Source organism: Mustela lutreola, chromosome 11, assembly GCF_030435805.1.
Source record: "Mustela lutreola isolate mMusLut2 chromosome 11, mMusLut2.pri, whole genome shotgun sequence".
Classification (NCBI taxonomy): Eukaryota; Metazoa; Chordata; class Mammalia; order Carnivora; family Mustelidae; genus Mustela; species Mustela lutreola.
In genome coordinates, this window is record NC_081300.1 from 64775720 (window position 1) to 64789592 (window position 13873).

The following is a 13873-nucleotide window of genomic DNA, read 5'->3' on the forward strand; positions in this document are numbered from 1 at the left end:
AGAGAGACCGATTAGGGGCTTGATCCCAGGACCCTGGGATCATGACCTGAGCCAAAGGCAGAGGCTTTAACCCACTGAGCCACCCAGGCGCCCCTCAGATTGCATTTCTTTATTTCTTTATATTTTAAGTAGGTTTCATACTGACTGTAGGGCTTGAACTCATGGTCCTGAGATTAAGGGCTTTGTGCTCTACTGACTGAGCCAGCCAGACACCCCACCAGATTGTGTTTAGAATTAATATTCTGGGGGAGCCTGGGTGGCTCAGTCATTGAGTGTCTGCCTTCGGCTCTGGTCATGATCCCAGAGTCCTGGGATCCAGCCCCGCATTGGCTCCCTGCTCTGCGAGGGAAGCCTGCTTCTTCCTCTCCCACTCCCCCTGCTTGTGTTCCCTCTCTTGCTGTGTCTCTGTCAAATAAATAAATAAATAAAATCTTTAAAATAATATTCTGGCTCTCTGGTGGCAGGTGGAGGTGGGGGGGTGGGTTGGACTTGAGGGTGGCCAAAGAGAGCAAGGAAACTGGATATTATAGTAATCCTGCCAAAAGTGCTTTGTGCAGGAGAGCAGGGCAAGGAAGGGGATGGAGAACATGGCCTCTCCCAGCCTGGAGAGGGCTCCAGCACTAGCCCAGGAAGGCAGTCTCTCCCTGGGAGGGAAAAGGAGGGAGTTGGGGGCAGGGAGGAGTGAGGGGGTGAGAGGGGGAAGGGGCGGATAGGTCTTACTTAAAATCTTAACTTAAAATTTTCAATAACATCTTCTTGCCAAGGCGTTTTCTCTGAATCTTGGCTTTGGGGGCAGGGTCTTCTTCCCCCAAGAGCCTCTCTTAGGGAATTGGGGGGGGGGGGTTCATGTCCACGGACCTCGGGGACCAGAAAGTGTCATTTGGAGGGACTTGGCCCTGTAAAGGAAGTGGGGAATTTACAGACCTCCTGCAGACCTCTGGATGGGCCACCCCTGGCTTCTGCCAACTGCTAGAAGGATTAGCTGGAGTGTAATAAATATGACCCCAGGAATTAGGGAGGGGCGGCTCACTCTTTCCGGGAGTTGGGGTCCAGAAACCTCCCGAGCCTCCATTGTGGGCACTGGGCCCAGGGGAGGCTACTGTACCTCCGCTTAGTGCCTCCCTTTGTGTCCTGGGGAGTCAGAAGCCCCTCCTCTCTCAGTTTCCTCCTTGAGTTCGGGCAGGTGACTTGGGCCAACTGAAGGCAGCCTAGCCCTTTCGATCCTAAATTAACTGAAGGCCCGTGCTGGAAGCGTTCTTGGTGTCCCGTTCCCATTACCACCCTCCACTGCACCATTTGACAAAGGTAGACGTTGAGTTCCGGGGAAGGGGTATGACCTGGCAGCGAAACCTCAAGTCACAGGCCAAATCTTCCAGCGACCTCGCCACCGAGAGAACTGCTGCCAGGGTTCCAGAGAAGGGAGGGAGGGAGAATTGGGGCGCCGCTGATTGGCCCAAAGTTCTCCAGAGCTATCCAATGGGCGGGGAGGGTGTGGCGGGGCTCAGACGCACCAGCACCCTACAACTCCACCCCTCTCCTCCGGATCGCGTTCCGCTGTAGGCTCGGTGGCCTGGCAGATTCTGTCGGCCGTTTCTCTTCCCCTACTTATACCCTGGGTGCGACCCCGGGGACGGACCGCTGCTCCGGTCATGGGCCTAGAGCTTTACCTGGACCTGCTCTCCCAGCCTTGTCGCGCCGTCTACATCTTCGCCAAGAAGAACGGAATCCCCTTCGAGCTGCGGCAGGTGGAGCTGCTCAAAGGTGGGCGCGGCAGAAAGGCAGGCCCCGCGGTCCCGGCGGGCGCCCGTGTGGTAACAGACCCCCGCCTGCTGCAGTAAGAGAACTGGGTCATCCGTTATCGGTTGTGCCTTTTTCGAGATCCCAGGTCTTTGTCTAGTGAATAGGAAACATTTTTCAAAATACAGGTTGAGGGGGCTCCTGGGTGGCCAGTGGGTTAAGCCTCTGCCTTCGGTTGAGGTCATGATCTCAGGGTCCTGAGATCGAGCCCCGCATCGAGCTCTCTGCTTATCGGGGAGCCTGCTCCCCTCCCCCGCCCCCCCCGCCTACCTATCTGCCTGCTTGTGATCTCTGTCAAATGAATAAATAAAATCTTTAAGAAAAAATAGAGGTTGAGAGGGAACATAGGGGAGTGAGAGCAGTGGGGGGCTGTGGGAGGCGTGGGGAAGTGGAATGAGTGCCCAGATGCCTCACACCCCGGCTTGGAGAAAACAATGAAACCGCTTCCTCATTTCTGAATTGGAGTAGCCTTCTTCTCTTGAATTTCTGCAGCTGCCAGCAGGAGAAGGCGGTTCCACCTGGCTCTGGTCTCCTCTTTACTTCTACCTAGGCCTGTTTACCTTCTGTGTTTGGTGCCCCCAGCTTGGGCCACCAACTGCAATGCTGCCACCTTGCTCTGCCTTTCTAGCACTCCTTGGGATGGGGGCTGGGCACAGAGGCATTTTCTGGAGGGAGAATATGTAGGGGTGATTCTCCTCACCCAGGTGAAGAGCAAAGAGGCCCTTTGGTGGGCCTGTGGATGGGCTGGAGCCTAGTTCCACTGAGGCCCTCAGACTCCATACACCGTCAGACCTGCTAACCCCCACTGGGGAAGGAGACTTAAGCGTTTGGCGTGGGACAGAAAGAAGAACTGAGCTGCTGGAAGCTGGGTGGTGAAAGAGAGCAGGAGCTCCTGGAGAGAATGAGTCTGAATGAGGCCTGGGGCAGGTGTGGCCGGAGCTGTGTGGTGTGGATAGGTTACGCAGCTGGCATAGGAAGACGGATTGCAGGGGCAAGCTTAGAGCCCAGGGAGGAGACTGGAGTGTCTGATACATGGATGGAATTGGCTGGGCCTGGGGTAGGGGTGACTTACAGCCGCAGGGACTCACCCTCCCCATTCATGGCCAGGTTGAGATGCTGCTTGGCCCAGGTTCCCAGGGAGGGTAGACCCAGGAAGGGTGGACCTCTGGTGGGGTCAGGGTCTGTGGTCTGGTGACCAGCAGAGTGGTCTCCTTCCTATTGCCCACCTGGATAGGGGCCTCAGAAAGTTAGTGCCTGGATATTGGGGTGCGGGTGCGGTGGGGGTGGGGGTAGGGGTGGAGGGGGGAGAGGCCTCAGTGGGGAATGGGGTTCAGAGTTCTCCTCATCCGCCTCACTGGTCTCTCCCACAGGCCAGCACCACAGTGATGCTTTTGCCCAGGTGAATCCCCTGAGGAAGGTGCCAGCCTTGAAGGATGGGGACTTCACTTTGGCTGAGAGGTATCAGGTCCCCAGGCGGCTACCCGGGCCTTGTGAGGCCAGCCAGCTGTCCGTGTATCTACTGTTGATGGCTTGGATCATGACTGGTGTGCCCTGAGCAGCTGTGCCAGCCCCAGCAGGCAGAGGAGCCTAGGGCTGGGAGGGGCTATGGAAGTCGTGGCATTCCCCTGTCCCAAGCCTTCCTTCACTTCCCGAGAAATTTACAAAGGGGGAAACTGAAGCCAGGGAGGGGAAGGACTTGCACAAGGTCACAGGGCCTCCAGCCTGTTTCCAGGCCTCCTCTGCCCACTCATCCCCCAGACGGAAGGAGAGCGAAGAGTGAAATATGGAGGAGTAACTGTACTACACTCTTTAGAACTTCTACTTCTACAAATTTTGGGCAAGTTCTATTGCCCTGGGAGTCAAGAGAGCACCCAGAGAGCTTCAGTGGCTATTTGCTGAGCACCCACCGGGAGCCATCTAGGCCTTGGGGCCAAAGCATTGAACAATTCTAAGTCCTTGGCCTCCTAGAGCTCACGTTCTGGAAGGGGGGAGGGGTGCTGCTAATCTCTGTAAGGTGCAACCTATCAGGTGGTGATGAGTGCCATGGAGAAAATAAGCAGGGTAAGAGTGGGGAGGGGGGCTGCAATTTTGAGTAGGATGTCGAGTGAAGGGCCCCTTGAGGAGGAGGCATCTGAGCAGAGACCTACAGGAACAGAGGTGCAGGGTATATGGGAAGGGTGTTCTGGCTGGAGGGAACAGCAAAGCCAAAGGCAGTGAAGTGGGACAGTGCTTGGGGGAAAGGTTGGAGAGACAAGGTGTCCAGTGTGGCTGGAGTGAGGGAGAGGAGTAACTAGGGGCTGAGGTCAGTGGGTAGCCTGTGTGGCCAGGAAGACTTTGGCTTTTACTGTAGGTAAGATGGGGCCACTGCAGGAGTTTAAGCAGAGGAGAGCTGAGATCCAATTTCGGTTTTAAAGGATCCCTCTGGCTGGGGTGAAAAGGTACTGTGCTAATCCAGGAGAGGGGTGCTGGCACCCCAGACCGAGGTGGTAGTACAGAGGAATGTAGTGGTCAGTTCTGACTCCCTTTGAAGGTCAAGCCCAAGAGTGTGCTCGAGCGATGGACATAGGAGGGAGAGATGAGAGCCCAGGCCAGCTTTCAGGTTGGCAGCTGGATAGTGATATCCTTTACTGAAGCCACACAGCACCTCTGTAGTACAGCCAGATTCACATTCCACTTGGCTTCAGAACCTCTGGTCACTGGACAGTGCAACATCCATGGAGACCTGGTGCTCTGGACAGACATGAGGCACAAGTCAGATATAGTAGAGGGAGAAGGTCAGAGAGGGCTTCCTGGGGGAGGAGGTTGGAGGCTTTGGGCAGGTAGAGAGGAGATGGGACAGGGTGGGAAGCAGTGACCCATTCACCTGGGAGGCCTTATCCCAGCCCCAGGGAATGTGAGGGGACAGCTGGCTTTGCTCCTGTCATGACCATGCATCAGATATAGTGCAGAGTGCCATGTGAGTCGCTCTTGTCTTTCAAGAACCATGTTGGGCCCCCCTTCCTCCTGGAAACTCTCTCTGAGTACCCCCTCACCGTCCTTCCTGAAATCCCAAGACATTTTGTTTTTCACCTGGTGCCCTTAGCTCAGATGATAGGATGACGCAGTATAGAGCTGTGTGACCCTAGGCAGTCACCTAACCTCTCTGAGCCTCACATTCCTACTCTGCATCATGGTATGAAGATAGTGAAGTGCTCCACCTATAGGAGCTGGGAAGATGTGAGCAGTGGGGAGGGAACAGAAAGTGACTAGTACATGTTCCTCATCTCCTCCATGTCCCCCAGTGTGGCCATCCTGTTGTATCTGAGTCGCAAGTATGAGGTCCCTGACCACTGGTATCCCCAGGACCTGCAGGCCCGTGCCCGTGTGGACGAGTACCTAGCCTGGCAGCACACAGCCCTTCGGAGTAGCTGCACCCGAGCCATGTGGCAGAAGGTGAGCTGTGGCAGGTTGGGGACCCTTCTAGAATGCTCAAAGGACAGTGCTTTCTGTTTAAAAAGTTCTGTTCAGGGCACCTGGATGGCTCAGCCAGTTGAGCATCTGCATTTGGCTCAGGTCATGATCCTGGAGTCCCAGGATTGAGTCCCAGGATTGAGCCACATGGCAGCTGGCAGCAGCAGGGTTCCCTGCTCAGCAGGGAGTCTTCTTCTCTCTCTTCCTCTGCCCCTCCCCCTGCTCCTTCTTTCTCTCTCTCTCTCAAATAAAAAAATAAAATCTTTTAAAAAATTCGTTGATACCTGAGGTCTTGGAACACCAAATTCTAGAATGCCAGAGACTCCCTAGTCCAACCAACTTGTTTCCCGCAGGGGAAACAAAGGGAGAGCCAGGGAGTGACTTCTCCAGATGTTCCCTGATTCCTGAGTGCTGAGACTCAATCCTATGCCCTTTTGCATGCTCCCAACTGCAGAAATAATTGCCTTTTGGGAGAGAGAGAAAAAAATCAAGCTCTGGCTATGCCCATACTTTTTCAGATAGAGAAGTGTTAAGTGAAAAATCTAAGACTAGGAAGAAATGAAGAGACCATTCAATAAAGTTGGTCTGATTTCTGGGTATTTAAGGATTTTGAAGCCTAAAAACACTAGAAGACTTAGAGAAAAGCCTAATAGATTTTTCATATACAATGACATCCGTGTAAGGAGGAAAGGATTAAACTTGAAACAAACAAAAAACTGACAAAGATTTGTTAGGAAAAAGTAACATTTTGCACGCCTGGGTAGCTCAGTCATTTAAGCGTCAGACCCTTGATTTCAGCTCAGGTCATGATCTTGGGGTCTTGGGGTTGAGCTCTGGGTCAGGCTTTGCGCTGAGCATGGAGTCTGCTTGTCCCTCTCCCTCTTCTCCTCTCCCTGCTTGTGCTCTCGCTCGTTCCTCTCTAAAATAAATAAATAAAATCTTAAAGAAAAAGAAAGAAAGAGAGAGAAAGGAAGGAAGGAAGGAAGGAAGGAAGGAAGGAAGGAAGGAAGAAAGAGGTGCCTGGGTGGCTCAGTCAGTTAAGCGTTTGCCTTTGGGTCAGATCATGATCTTGGGGTCCTGGCCCCCAACCCAGCTCTCTGCTCAGCCAGGAGTCTCCTTCTTCTTTTTCCTCTCCCTCTGTGCTCTCTCTCTCAAATAAATAAATAAAGTCTTCAGAAAAGTTACTTAAAGAATTTTTTTTTTTAAAGATGCATTTATTTGGGAGAGAGATAATGCACATACATCACACACACCCACCCATGAGTTGGCGGGGGAAGCGCCAGAGGGAGAGAATCTCATGTAGATTCCCTGGGTGGGGGGGCTTGTGTTGAGGCTTTCATGGTGAGGATAGTGGGGAGCCATGGAAGGCTTGATGCAGGGGGTGATATGGGCAGTCTGGGATTGCAGACGTTCTCCTACTGGCTGCCTTGCATGAGGACCTAGGGAGAGATGGGAGGCTGCCCATGTTGGAGTAGAAGGTAATGCCTGGGCTGGTGGTGGCCATGGGTGGAAAGAGTGGGTTGAAGTGAGGAGAAATTGGAAGGCCTGGTGATAGATTAGATGAGATTGGATGAGGAACTAGGCTAGACTTTGGATAGACACTGAGCCCTCTCTCTGCCTGCCCACCCACCAGATGATGTTCCCAGTGTTCCTGGGTGAACAGGTGCCCCCTGAGACATTGGCATCTACTCTGGCTGATCTGGACAGGTGCCTGCAGCTGCTTGAGGACAAGTTCCTAAAGGACCAGGACTTTGTTGCTGGACCTCACATCTCAGTGGCTGACTTGGTGGCCATCACAGAGCTGATGCATGTGAGTGCTGTGGGGTCAGGTGATCCACTGGGCACTGGGGTGTCCTGGGAGGGAGCCAATGTACCAGCTCATGTTGCCCTTTCTGGCTGTGGGACCCTGGGCAAGCCACTTCACTCTCTGAGCCTCAGTGTTCTCATCTGTAAAATGGGGCTTCAGACCCTATACTGCAGCAATACTGAGAAGATTCCCAGTGTCTCAGGGGAGAGAACGTCCAGCCTATTACTCATGTGGCCAAGAAGGGAAAACCCACCCTGGAGAATTCCTCAGATAGGTCATCCTGCCTTGTGCTTGACCATGCCTACCCCTTCCACCTGGCTCCTTCTCCCCATAGCCTGTCAGTGCTGGCTGCCAGGTCTTCAAAAGCAGACCCAAGCTGGCTGCATGGCGCCAACGTGTGGAGGTGGAGGTGGGAAAGGACCTCTTTCAGGAGGCACATGCAACTGTCATGAAGGTCAAGGACTTGCCTCCAGCTGACCCGGCCACAAAAGAGAAGCTGAAGCCCTCCGTGCAGGTTTTGCTGCAGTGAGGGGAAGACCAGGCCTGCAGTGGTGATGGAGATTCTGTTTTTAAAATAAACAGGTGGAACTGCTCCTCCTGGGCTGTAAGCAAGACACACTCTCCAGGCTCTGTTCCCCGGTTCCCTCCAGGCATCAGGTCTTCCTTCTTTTGTTTTGTCTTCAGTCTTCACTCACACCCCTTCCACTCTGACTTTGTGTGACCCCTGGAAAGAGCTTAGTAAACACATATTTGACCTTGTCCCTCCTGTGTTTAAAACTTTCTATGGTGCTGAACTGCTCTGAGGCTAAAGTATGAATCACTGAACTTTGCATTCAAGTCCTTGCCCACCCCTCCAGGACACCCTCTTCTGGTTGCACACAATAGCCCAATATTTTTAGACCCCTTCTCCCAGCTCTAGCCTCCACTTCCTGGCCTTGGCTCAGGCTGTTTCCATTGCTAATAGAGCCCCTCATCACCTTTGCCCAGTGCCCCTTGTGGTCTTTAGGCATTTGTCACCATTTTGCTTCTCCAGGGAGACCTCCCTGACTTCCCCAACCCCAAGCCATGTCATGACACCCACCAGGCTCATCATCCCCACTGCTTCCCTCTCTCAGCCCTGGAACAAAGTTGGTTCAACACCCCCTGGACTGAGCACATGTCACAGATAGGAGCTGAGCTGGTGAAGGGATGTCTGGATCAGGCATCATGACCTTGGTCTCTTAGGTCTCTCTGTCCTCCCTCTGGGGTGATGCTGTCTCCCATAGGCGGTTTGGGTACAGGGCTGGTTCATGAACCTCCTTGCAGGGAGAGAAGTCCCAGGTTAGTTCCTGGCCTTCTGGGTGCCACTGAGAGGCCTTGCGCTCCTACTCAGAACCCTGGCCACCCTCTTACCTGTGCCCCACCCTGGGTCCCAGACTTGCCACCTGTCCCTGTCCTATCTTCTCAAGACTATTAGAATCTACCTGTCTTGTATCCTAGACCCTCTGATCTCTTATTCAACCAGTAAACTGCTAACAGGACACAGTCATGAATGGAGTGTCTCAGACTGCTTGCCTTCTCATGGAGGCCCCCCCCCCCCCTTTTAAAGATTTTATTTTTAAGTAGTCTCTATACTCAACACAGGACTCAAAACGGAGATTAAGAGTTACATGCTCTCCCGGCTGAGCCAGCCAGGTGCCCCAGGGCTCCTCTAATACACACACTCAATATGGAATTTTTAGAAGTGTAATTGAAATTATTCATACACACCCACACAATTTCATTTGTATGTTCATTTACAAGTGAAACAACTTTGCAACACTGATGAGAGTACCATGCTTAGCCGTATCAACAGGATTTCCATGTTTTTAAAAAATATTTATTCTTGAGAGAGAGACAGACAGACAGAGAGTTTACACGAGCAGAAGGGTGAGGGAGGGGCAGAGACAGAGGGAGAAGCAGACTCCCCAAGGAAGCCAGACACTAGGCTAGATCCCAAGACCCTGGGATCATGACCTGCACTGCAGTCAAATGCTCTACCACTGAGCTATACCCCCAGTGTTCTCATGACCTGCACTGAAGGCAGATACCAAACTGACTGAGCCATCCGGGCACCCCCAGACTTCCATGTTTTAAGTGAGACATTTTGTTTTGACTATAAAAATAGAGGGTACTGGGGCGCCTGGGTGGCTCAGTGGGTTAAGCCTCTGCCTTTGGCTCGGGTCATGATCTCGGGGTCCTGGGATCGAGCCCCGCATCGGGCTCTCTGCTCAGCGGGGAGCCTGCTTCCCCCTCTCTCTCTGCCTACTTGTGATCTCTCTCTCTCTCTTTCTCTCTGTCAGATAAATAAATAAAATCTTTAAAAAAAAATAGAGGGTACTGTAAAGATGGCTGGTAATTTGACTGGGGCATGCCTTTACCCCTTGATGGACAGTACTTCCCTATGAGACAAGGTTGCCACAGGTGCAAGAGGCCACAAAGGCAGATATCTGTCAGAGCCAGGTGGAGATGCAGGGAGCCAGAGGTTCTCTACCCAGCCTCACCTGAACTCACAAGTGTCACCTGGCTCTTGGTCAAAGAAAAGTTCAGATTTCCACATACCACGTGAAGTGGCCTTACTTGGAAATGGTGGCAACACAGTAAAAAAGAAAAAAAAAATTAGGATGGAACCTGGGCAAGGTCCCTACAGGTGTGCATGTTTTGGGTGTGTTCAAACCCCCTATTTTGTGAAACGGAATAAAGGAAACCTCATTTACAATAAAGATGGGAGGCCACAAGAGAGAGAACTCACACCTCCTACTTGCAGCCCCTGGTAACCCCACCAGGATGAGCCCTACCTTGCATTCCCAAGGGAAAGAAGACTATAAGCCGCCAGCCGGGGAAAGGTATCTTTATACCTCCCAAGCCCCATGCTCCGTCCAGCCAGTGAGCTGTCACAACTCAGCCACTGAAAAGCGACTACACTCTTAAGTCCCATATTCCAGTGGATTTTTGTGTATAACAGTATCTCCCAACTCCTTCCTTTCTTCTGTTAAAAAACGTTTCTCTTCTTTGTTGGTTGGCCTTGCCTGTGGTTTTGCCTTAGGCTGCATGTCCCAAATTGCGGTTAATAAACCCATTTTTACTGATAAAATAACTGGCTATTTTATTTTCAAGGTTAACAATCTAAATATGGGTTAGGAAGCAGAGGACTGCACCACCCAGGAGCTCAGGGAGCCAGAATGCCCCTGGCCAGTGTGTCGGGAGCCGACAGAGGCCAGGACCCAGGCGTCCAGGCCGCGGCTCAGGTCGATCTCCTTGGGGGAGGGTCACACACCTCATGCTCCCCTCCCCGCTCCCCACCTCCCGGTCTGGCCTTAGGACTTCCGGAAATCAGCGCCGGCAGAGGCGGCGTGTAGACTATGAAGCCAATCCGGGGACGCTGCTGCCTGTCCAACCAATAGGGAGCCAGGTGTCCCTGGCGCCCCGCCCCTGCTGCCTAGTCCTCGACCCTGGGGAACACTGACCCGAACTTTGTGCGTTCTTTCTCTGCTACCCTGCGCCTCCGGTTCTTTCCCGCAGACATGCCATTTGTCGAGTTAGACACGAACTTGTCCGCCGGCCGTGTGCCCACGGGATTGGAGAAGCGGCTCTGCGCGGCCACGGCAGACATCCTGAGCAAACCTGAGGACGTGAGCGTGGGCCGGGGAGCTCCGGGCGGGAGGAGGCTGGTGGACCCGGGTCGAGCTCTGTCCACGCCCCGGCTTCGCCATCGCGCCCGGGGCCCTTCGCCGCAGGGAAACCCGCCCTCCAGGCGCTGGCCTCCCACTCTCCCCACCTCTCAGGTCTGCTGCGTGCTGCCTTCCCTGGCCCTGACACTGACTTGACCTCCAAGGACCCCGTCCCGAGCCTCTAGCCCTGACGCCAGGGGCCCGCGCATGTTGGCTCTCGTCCTCCCCGGTCCTCCGTGCGATCTCGGCCTGCACCGGCTTCAGGCGAAACTTTCGTGTTTCCCGCAGCGCGTGAACGTAACGGTGCGACCAGGTCTGGCCATGGCGGTGAACGGCTCCACCGAGCCCTGCGCTCAACTGCTCATCTCCTCCATCGGTGTGGTAGGCACAGCCGAGGACAACCGCGGCCACAGCGCCCGGTTCTTCGATTTCCTCACCAAGGAGCTGAACCTGGACCAGGATCGGTACGTGGGGGCAGGGAGAGGATGGGGGTGGCGATCCCATCTTAGAGCCCCATCTAAGGTTGGGGGAAAAAAGCATTCCTCGCCCTGCTCGAGAAGGGCCTAGTGCCAGGCACCCTTGGATAGTTGGTCCACCCTCAGAATGATTGCGGGATTGAATGAATTTCTGACTCTGCCCTGGTCCTCTTTACACGTGGGCAAGGCATGGCCTTCCAGACCTCGCTGTTTCCATCTGTGAGGTGGGAAGGCTCTCCTTTAATCGCCCCCTGGGGGAACTGCCAGACTCCCGTGGGATGGCGGTGAGCATTACCAACCTAAGAAAGCTATGGCCATTTATGATCTGCCTCTAGTCTTCTCCACGTCTTAGAGTTGATCTTAGCCAAAAGGCCAAGAGGCGATCTTCTCCACATCTTGGAAAATCAAGAATAATTTTCTAGGAGAACTTCTCCAGGCTGGTTGGGAGGAATTTTTGGTATGTCCTGAAGCTGTGTCACCTGTGGGCCTATAGCCAAGTAGGTCCCTGGTGAGGCTCCTAGGAGTTTCAGTGAGTAGTGGAGAGAACATTGGCTTAGATGTCTGGAGACCTGGGTTCTGGATCCAGCACAGCAAGGGAGGATGCCTGACAAACCTGGAAATGAACCATCTCCAGTTTGTAGGTTTCTCTTCTGTGAATAGAAGGAAATGTATTAAATGGTCACCTAAGAAGCCCGAACAGCCCTCCAACCTGGGATCCTGTGTCAGAGTTTAAGTTTGTCTCTGGGTAAGAAATATTCCTGAACCAAGCCCATGCCTGTGAGGAACTAAGAGCATGAGAAGTTTGAAAGAACCTTCTAGAATGGATCCTTTGTTGGCCCAGGAAGGCTGGTGAAGAATGGTTACTCCTGGTAGTGTTCAGACCTGGTCTTCAAGTTGGGGCGAGATAATAATTAAAAAAAAAAAAAAAGTAACATGTAAATGCTTACCATGTGCCAGGTTATCTCTAGAAACCTTACATGCATCACCCCTTTTGGTCCTTGCAAGCTCTGTCCCTCTGTTCACACCACCTTGTGTAGACATGCCATTCCTGTGAGGTTTACAGATGGGAAAACCAAAGCTGTCACGTCAGCCCTTCCCCAACCCTTTGGCTATCCCAAGTATCTTGCTCTTTACCAGAAACTTCTCATCACTTCTATGAGAGGGATAGGTTTGTTCATTCCATAGACATCAGTGGGGGGAGGGGTGGTCACCTTGTGCCTGGTTTGGAGCTAGGGTTTGAGAAAACAAAGGTGGCTGGGGCACTGACCATGCCCCCTGGGAGCCTGCAGTTTGGAAGTGGGAGGGATGCCCCTCTGAGTCCACAGACAGAGCATACAATTACCACAGAGGCAGTTGTGTTGAGTGTCTGGAGGCAGACACCATCTTGCCTCTGACTGGCCCATGGTGGGAGATCATGAACAGGATGAGGCAGGCTTGCAAAATGCCTGCTAGGCTAAGTAAGGCAGGCTAATCTGGAAGTCCATGGTAGGAGTGCCCGGCTGGGTGTCTTGGAATATGAGGCATTAGCTAAGAAGCTGATGATATCTTTTTTTTTTTTCCCTTTATCTTTTTTTCTCCTGAAGGATAATTATCCGCTTCTTTCCTGTGGAGCCCTGGCAGATTGGCAAGAAAGGGACAGTCATGACTTTCCTGTGATTGGCACAGAGGGCATCCAAAGCATGCATCTGCCAGCTCTCTGCCAGAGAGGCTTCCTGGCAGAGTAAGGGCCTGGTGGATACCAGCTTCTGGCACTTCTTCATGCAGATGTGCCTGTGACCTCACAGTCCTCTTCCCCATCCTCGTGTCAAATAAACGAAGAGAACTTCGTCTTTCTTTTCTTTCTTTTTTTTCTGCCCCAGCCCAAGACCTTTGTATTTCAAACACAATTTCTTTCTCTCCCTTTACCCCTGCCTGGCATTCTGGGTCACCCTGGGCAGCAGGGTTGGCCTATGATGTGGAAACTTTAGGGAACCTGAGAGGTGGGACGTTTCCTGTCTTCCCGGCCATTGTCTCATGTACTGTATGTAGGCTGCTCAAATCCAAGGGTGGAAGATGGCAGCTTGGAGGCCCTGCTCTTCATGCCCTTGTGTAAACTGGTGGGGCTGGCACCTGGCCCAGGCTGGGTCTTCCTGCAAATTTTGCTGACCAGAGGTACCTGTCCTCAGATTGGGCTGACCCATGCAGCCTACTGCCCCATAGAATGCTATGCCCAGCAGGGGACCAGGACAGCTGGGCTTCAGGGATCTTTCCTGGGCATTCCCAAACTCCATCTTCTCCCATGAGTCTTGTTGAGAATCCTCTGTAGCTGTTCACCTAGTAAAAGCTGTGTCCTGGAATGGCAAACCTGGAAATGTGATGTCTGCCACCAGAAACAGAGTGAGTGCAGTTGCCATCTAAATGCTGTATCACGCTTTCACATTTCAGGGGTATATGGGTAGGATTGGGGGAGCCCAAGGGGTGTCCTTTATAGTTTCCTTGCAGATGTTCAATGTAGAGTTTGCATGCCATGACCATTAGACACGGCGGTGAGCGCTGGGTTTACCTGTAGAGTTGAAAGTCTCATCCTTGTTTTAATACACCTGTGAAATGCCAAATTGAGATTTTTAGCCTATGCTGTCAACATGGTAAAGTTAGTTTCCAGTGGAGTGTTCTTG

At 52.9% G+C, this 13873-nt stretch overlaps 2 protein-coding genes across 5 annotated transcripts; both read left to right on the top strand.

Moving 5' to 3' along the window:
• The first annotated feature begins 1520 nt into the window (after positions 1–1520).
• On the top strand, positions 1521–7813 carry LOC131811334 (glutathione S-transferase theta-3-like). 3 transcript variants are annotated; one of them, XM_059139772.1, is made up of 5 exons: positions 1527–1761; positions 3168–3255; positions 5079–5229; positions 6881–7057; positions 7389–7813. In XM_059139772.1, the coding sequence occupies exons 1-5, from the start codon at positions 1650–1652 to the stop codon at positions 7581–7583; spliced, it is 723 nt and encodes a 240-aa protein (XP_058995755.1). In that variant the 5' UTR covers positions 1527–1649; the 3' UTR covers positions 7584–7813. The 3 variants fall into 3 exon arrangements, with proteins under 3 accessions (XP_058995757.1, XP_058995755.1, XP_058995756.1); XM_059139774.1 differs by lacking the exon at positions 3168–3255 and having other exon boundaries at positions 1521–1761; XM_059139773.1 differs by lacking the exons at positions 3168–3255; positions 5079–5229 and having other exon boundaries at positions 1621–1761.
• A 2679-nt stretch (positions 7814–10492) lies between these two features.
• LOC131811335 (D-dopachrome decarboxylase) lies at positions 10493–13052 on the top strand. Of its 2 annotated transcripts, XR_009345889.1 has the most exons (4): positions 10493–10704; positions 11032–11207; positions 11854–11964; positions 12803–13052. XR_009345889.1 is itself a non-coding variant. In XM_059139775.1 (3 exons), the coding sequence occupies exons 1-3, from the start codon at positions 10597–10599 to the stop codon at positions 12873–12875; spliced, it is 357 nt and encodes a 118-aa protein (XP_058995758.1). In that variant the 5' UTR covers positions 10496–10596; the 3' UTR covers positions 12876–13052. The 2 variants fall into 2 exon arrangements, 1 of the variants encoding a protein (XP_058995758.1); XM_059139775.1 differs by lacking the exon at positions 11854–11964 and having other exon boundaries at positions 10496–10704.
• The last annotated feature ends 821 nt before the right edge of the window (positions 13053–13873 follow it).